Source organism: Alosa pseudoharengus, unplaced genomic scaffold, assembly GCF_046254945.1.
Source record: "Alosa pseudoharengus isolate Yale_2024_CS ecotype anadromous, Long Island Sound unplaced genomic scaffold, YU_APseudo_1.1 YU_APseudo_1.1_scf_2, whole genome shotgun sequence".
In the NCBI taxonomy this organism is placed as follows: domain Eukaryota; kingdom Metazoa; phylum Chordata; class Actinopteri; order Clupeiformes; family Clupeidae; genus Alosa; species Alosa pseudoharengus.
Window position 1 is genome coordinate 53365704 of NW_027468663.1, and position 7187 is coordinate 53372890.

At 44.5% G+C, this 7187-nt stretch overlaps 1 protein-coding gene across 1 annotated transcript in view; it reads left to right on the forward strand.

Annotated features, from left to right (window-relative positions):
- LOC143133584 (uncharacterized) overlaps nt 1–4898 on the forward strand; it is a 7263-nt gene extending 2365 nt beyond the window's left edge. Inside the window, exons 2-3 of the mRNA XM_076293332.1 lie at nt 3190–3308; nt 4511–4898. Coding sequence (XP_076149447.1) covers nt 3190–3308; nt 4511–4898 — 507 coding nt within the window. The remainder of the gene's footprint in view (nt 1–3189; nt 3309–4510) is intronic.
- Nucleotides 4899–7187: the final 2289 nt, after the last annotated feature.

Consider the following 7187-nt stretch of genomic DNA (forward strand, 5'->3'; position numbering starts at 1 on the left):
GTGTGTGGGTGTGTGTGTGTGTGTGAGTGTGTGTGTGTGTGTGTGTGTGTGTGTGTGTGTGTGTGTGTGTGTGTGTGCGTGCCTGCGTATGTGCCTGTGCATGGAAGCGTACATATGTCTACTGTGTGAGTATGTGTCATGATTACTGTGAATGTGTGTGTGTGTGTGTATCTGTTTGTGCACATGTGTGCACATGAACTGGGCTAACATGACCCCTGGAGGCAAATATACAGAAAAAATGGTCATCCTAGGCCCTACAGTTCTCAAGATATTCACAGAGAACTGTGTCTGGCCTACCCTCCTTTCGGGGGGTCCAGTCCAGCGGGGGGGCTACAAATAAAAACGAAAAATGACAGTTCCATGCTATCCATGTGGGGGTACATGCCCACCAAGTTTTGTGTACCCCGGTCAGTGTCCCGGGAATCCTTGTTGGTGTACGTCACTAAATGTACACATAAATTGTTTTATTGTAAGGCCCCCCATGAACGAAAGTACACAAAACTTGGCATGCATTCGGAGGGTGTCATAATGATCGATCCTACACTTCCAATTTCGTGCAGTTTTGACTATGTTAGGTCACAGATACCTGCGATTACAACACCTCATTTTTACTTTTTTGTGTTTAACTAGGTGGCGCTATACATGAAATGAGTGGTTATGGAATGGGTTGACATGGCCCCTTGAGATCAACATACAAAAAAAAAATGGTCCTCCTAAACCTTACGGTTCTCGAGATATTCACAGAAAACTGTGTCTGCCCTACCCTCCTTTCGGGGGGTGCAGTCCAGCGGGGGGGCTACAGATCAAAACGAAAAACGATGGTTCCATGCTATCCATATGGGGTTACATGCCCACCAAGTTTCGTCTACCCCGGTCTTTCAGTGTCCCAGGAATCATTGACAGAAATTTGGACATGCGAAAAAGAAAAAAAAAAAAAGAAAAAAAAAAAACAATCTGACTAAACCTATATGACCGCCGCTTCGCTGCGCGGCGGTCATAATAATTTGAAATATATACTGTATATATATATATATACACACACACATAAAAGATCTGGCACAGGAGCAAACTATTTGAACACTGTGTTTGTTTACTGTTTATATATTTGAAAAAGTTTTGCCAAGTTTGCAGGCATAGTGAGAGACAGCTTATCTGACATTCTGATCACTTCTATCATCTTTCAGACTTCAAACGCTGAAAATAAACTAGATGAAAAGATTAAAACGTTTTTTTCCCCTTCTCAAAGACACTGCATCTTCTTCGCCTCTTTGATGTCAAATCTATACAGAGTTGATTTCCCACTCAAATCAGATTTTCTTTATTGACCACAAAGAGTCTGGACCTACATTTGGCCAACTGTAGAAAGCACAAACAGTCTGAATAGCAAAGAGCAAGCACAAGGTGAAAGTGGAAAGGACAACATCTTAAAGCAACACCAAAGAGTTTTTTGTACCTTAAAATAATGTTTCCAAAATCGTTTCAGTGGTTCATCAACTCGTAACAGGTTGAACGTCACTTCTGCATTCGCTTCGCGGCCCTCTATCGGCTATAACCGCACTATGTAAGTTTGCCAGATCGGGTAGCAGATCTGTAGTTCGATGGAATGACACATAAGAAACTACAAATTTGACTTGCGTCTGATGTCGCAATACATCGTACTTTAATAAAATCATGCAACATACAGTATTCTACCTTGTCTGTGGACATCGTTATTTCCAAAGCCAGTGCTGGATAAACAAATAGTGCGTGCGACAGAGAAAAAAAAAAGTTCTTTGGTGTTTGCTTTAAAGAAGCTATGTGCAGAATTTGTGTTGTCTCAAGTTGACTTGAACATCCCCTTGTGCCCACTGAGCCAGTCTTCCGTTGACTATGACTGTATTTGAAACAGCATCTCTGTTTAGATACAGTGTGGCAGTATGACAGAGGGCAGTCTGAAGCCGAGATGAAGCTAACAGCTTAGCATGCTAATTAAGTATAAGTATAGGTATACTCTTTTGATCCCGTGAGGGAAATTTGGTCTCTGCATTTATTCCAATCCGTGAATTAGTGAAACACACTCAGCACACAGTGAACACACAGTGAGGTGAAGCACACACTAATCCTGGCGCAGTGAGCTGCCTGCAACAACAGCGGCGCTCGGTGAGCAGTGAGGGGTTAGGTGCCTTGCTCAAGGGCACTTCAGCCGTGACTACTGGTCGGGGTTCCTCCGGTTACAAGTCTGAAGCGCTAACCAGTAGGCCACGGCTGCCCCAATAAATATAGTATATATACTCTTTTTTGAGTGTATGTCAAAGTGTGTGTAGTGTATATATAAACCCAAAGCATACTGTGGGTTTTGTTTTACATTGTTTGTCATTTATCTGTTTCATTGATATTTTAAGGTAATGGCAAAATGCCATTTCAGGGAGGTACCCCCCCAAAAAAATAAAATAAATAAAAATAAATAAATACTTTAGCCTTCTTAGATACTGAAATAGTGATGAATAGCCCATGTTTGTTAATTATTTGTCTTTACTCAACACACCAAATAAGGAAGGCCTATAGTTAGAAATTGTGATAATAAAATATGTAGATTTTGGTAGTTTGGTCTTTATGTAGCCTTGGCAAATAGCCATCTAGTAGGCTAGTCCTGAATAATATGCACATGAAATGACACTAGTTAAACTCACCTCAACATGTCTTTTGCAATTATTTAACAATGCTAAAGTCACTGTTACAAACAGTGCAGCATGCAAGACTATCGTTATTTTGAACTCTTAGACAAGGGTACACTTTGTAGTGTGATGTGAAATGGGTCTTAAATGTTTCTTTTTGGGGGGCACTGTCCCTGCCATGACGCTCCTGTTCCTTCTGAACTGAACTGAAACAGGCCAATCAGGATGCTCTCGGTCTTGAACAGGCACACAGCTACCTCTCTCTTTCTCTCTCTCTCTTTCTCTCTCTCTTTCTCTCCATCCCGTTGTGTGCGCGCTACACTCAGATGCACACATGATTTGAAGTTTCGGTCTCGTGTGCGCACTCTTGCTCGCTCGCTCTAGATTCCGGGAGATTTTATCTAATTTGCGTGCGTCAGGGAGCCGCTATCAATATGCGGGAGACTCCCGGAACTTCCGGGAGACTTGGGATGTCTGAAACTGAAAATCCTACTGTAACATCTGTCCTCTGGGTACTGTGTTGCGCCCCCTGCAGGTTCCAGAGGAGCTGGGCGCCTGCAGCAAGCTGGAGGTCTTGAGTTTGGCAAACAACCAGATCAGAAGCCTCCCAGCAAGTCTGGGCTCCATGCGCCACCTCACCAAACTCAACCTCAGGTACGGCAGCATGCAGCACACACATGAAGATTGCTGCAGATCTATTCTGTTCAGTGTTGATCTCTATAGCACACGCATGAAGGGCACTGCAACAGATCTATTCAGTGTTGATCTCTATATCACACACATGAAGACTGCTACAGGTCTATTCTGTTCAGTGTTGATCTCTATAGCACATGCATGAGGGTCACTGCTACAGGTCTATTCTGTTCAGTGTTGATCTCTATAGCACACGCATGTAAACTGCAACAGATCTATTCTGTTCAGTGTTGATCTCTATAGCACACACATGAAGACTGCTACAGGTCTATTCTGTTCAGTGTTGATCTCTATAGCACACGCATGAAGATTGCTACAGATCTATTCTGTTCAGTGTTGATCTCTATAGCACACGCATGTAGACTGCTACAGATCTATTCTGTTCAGTGTTGATCTCTATAGCTTCATAAGAAAGCATCTCAAGCACCTTTAAGACCGTGACATGCTCCCGCGTCTGTGGCGCGTGCACGCATTACTGTAATTGCATCATCAACGCGCATGTAGGGGGTTTCGTGTGCCTCCCAACAAGTGGGACTGTGCGTGCAAATGAGCATGGAGGAGCATTGCACTCACTTTACAGAGCCCAGCATGAACATGAACCTTGACCAGGGGTTAGGACATAGGTGTTAGGTGTAGGTCCCTTCAGGGGAAGTCTTCAGCATAGGGTGTCTGTGTGACATTAGATGTTTGTGTGTTGCTTTTCACAAAACCGAGTGTACTTGTAGCATCAACTTCTTGACAGATGTTCTGATAAAATTGTGCTTTCCATATCATGAAATATTCATCTAAATGCTATATAATAGTTAAAACTGTTTCAAATCTCCCCCATCCTCACATATTTCAAATCCCCCCCATCCTCACATATCATCCTCACATATTTCAAATCTCCCCCATCCTCACATATTTCAAATCTCCCCCATCCTCACATATATAATAGTTAAAAAACCTGTTTCAAATCCCCCATCCTCACATATATAATAATTCAAACCAAACTGTTTCATGTCTCCCCCATCCTCACATATTTCAAATCTCCCCCATCCTCACATATATAATAGTTAAAAAACCTGTTTCAAATCCCCCATCCTCACATATATAATAATTCAAACCAAACTGTTTCAAGTCTCCCCCATCCTCACATATTTCGTGTGCTTCTTGCTGGTCAGTCACAACTGCATCGCGCACATCCCTGCCTGCGTCTACGCTATGAGAGGCCTCGTCTTCCTGCACTTGGCCGGTAACCAGCTGGAGAACATCGCCGACCAGATCCAGGACCTGGTGAACCTGAAGATCCTGATCGTGGAGGGGAACCGTCTGCACGCGCTGCCCAAGACGCTGGGCTTGCTGGGCCGCCTGGAGCTGCTCAACGTGGACTTCAACGAGCTGCAGAGCCTCCCCGCCGAGCTGCACACGCTCATGAGGCGCCTGGGACGGCTGGCCTGCCACCCGCTGGACAAGGGCCTGCACGTGGTCCACAACCCCCTGCTCAAGCCCACCCAGGAGGTGCTGCAGGGCGGTCTCAGCGCCCTCCACAACTACCTCAAGCCTGGATGAGGGGACAGATGGGGAGGGGTGGGGGGAGAGAGAGAGAGAGAGAGAGAGAGAGAGAGAGAGAGAGAGAGAGAGAGAGTGAGAGAGAGAGAGAGATAAAGAGAGAGATAGGGAGAGAGAAAGAGAGATAGAGAGAGAGAGAGTGAGAATGAGAGAGATAAAGAGAGAGATAGAGAGATAGAGAGAGAGAGATAATGAGAGAGAGAGAGAGAGAGAGAGAGAGTGAGAGAGAGAGTGAGAAAGAGAGAGAGAGAGAGAGATTGAGAATGAGAGAGATAAAGAGAAAGAGAGAGAACATCACGACTGCTTTGGCAATACAAATGCCTTAGTTGTCATGTCAATAAAGTATTATGAATTGAATTGATAGAGAGAGGATGGAGAGTTGAGAGACACACACACACACACACACACACACACACACAATGTGGACGAGAGAAAGGATGAAGCTGATGACAGACATGGTGATTTAGAGGAAAATGGAAAAAAGAAAGGTAAAGAGAAAGACTGGTTTCCACGTGCTATGGCAAAATGCAAAGCTCAGACAGTGATAGCCATGATAGGAATGGGTAGACCTCGTGCTGTGTGCAGAGGAGATGCTCTGATTATAACTGCAAAGACTGTAATTATCGGACAATGTGCTGATTCTCAGCTGGTCAAGCCCTGACCCCTGACCCCTGACCCCGTGGAGCTTCTGCCCGTGCGCCCGGCTGAGCTCATAGCTGTGGTGTCGCAGGCTGAGTGGAGCCGTGTAAGGTCAAAGGTCAAAGAATCCCTCCGCCAGCTTTGGGTTTCAGGGCATTAGAAAGCACAGACATGCAGCCAGACACACACACACGCCACACCACACCACACACACACACACACACACACACACACACACACACGCCACACCACACCACACACACACCACACACACACACAGCATCTCTATTTCAGTCGCTCGTAAGCTTGAAGCTTAGCTTCTCTGGTCACTACTGCAGCAGGCTCTTTTCCACTTGACCTTGCCCACCACCTCTGTGAAAGAATGTTGCATATGTGTGTGTATGTGTATGCATGTGGATATGGATATATTCACATGTCTATTTTTGTATGTGTGTGTGCATGTGGATATGGATATATTCACATGTCTATTTTTGTATGTGTGTGTGTTATATGTGGACCCAAGTTTAGTGTGGGTGTAAGTTTTTGTATATGTATATATGTGCACACGCAAGTGTGTGTGTTTACAAGTGTGTGTGCTACATTGTGTGTGTGTGTGTGTTAGTGCCTGAGGAGGTTTTATCAAACTCTGTATGTGCAGTATTTATGCGTGCGTGTCCAATTGTGTAGTGCAGTTGCACAACTCCGTAGACTGGCCCCCCCCCACCCCACCCCATCTCCAACACACCCCGCATGGGCCTCCCCCTGCACGGGCCTCAGGGATCACGGGAGAGCACGCAGAGTGGAAACTATGGGCTCGGAAGCTTACCACCAAAAGCCACCAACCCACACTGCTCCATTCCACTCGACTCACAACACAGAGAACAACATCTCACAACTCAGCTCACAAAGTTGATTTCTTCCACATGTTTATTCCAAGTCTGTTCTTTCATGTGTGTGTGTGTGTGTGTGTGTGTGTGTGTGTGTGTGTGTGTGTGTGGAGTATTATTATGTATATGGAATGTATTTTGTATGAAAAACTGGGATTGTTTATGGAGATGACTCTGAACAGATCTCTGCTGATCAGTAACTGTAATGATATTTTTACATACCTGCAGAAATAAATGTACTATTGAAATATATATTAAATTGCGGAGCTGTCTGTGTTTCAGAATGCAGCTAGATGAAGTCTAAAACAAAGGTTTCAAATTGAGTTCTAGAACCTGAGAGTCTTCATCCAGAATGACCTAAAGCTGGTTGTTTTATAGGAGAACTGATTTGGGGAATGGGCCCAATACTACTGTGTTACTGTAATGTCACTGATTAATAAGTTGCATCGTACATGTATAAGAGAAAGAAAAGAAAAGGACACTAGAGACAGCAATAAAGCAGGAAAAGTGTTGATCTCTTTGTCATGTTATACTGTACATGCTGTTTAGATACAGCAGGTTGTGTATGTGTGTGTGTGTAGAGGTGATGTTTAGATACAGCAGGTTGTGTGTGTGTGTGTGTGTAGAGGTGATGTTTAGATACAGCAGGTTGTGTGTGTGTGTGTGTGTGTGTAGAGGTGATGTTAGGAGGTTGTGTGTGTGTGGAGGGGTGATGTTTAGATACAGCAGGTTGTGTGTGTGTGTGTGTGTGTAGAGGTGATGT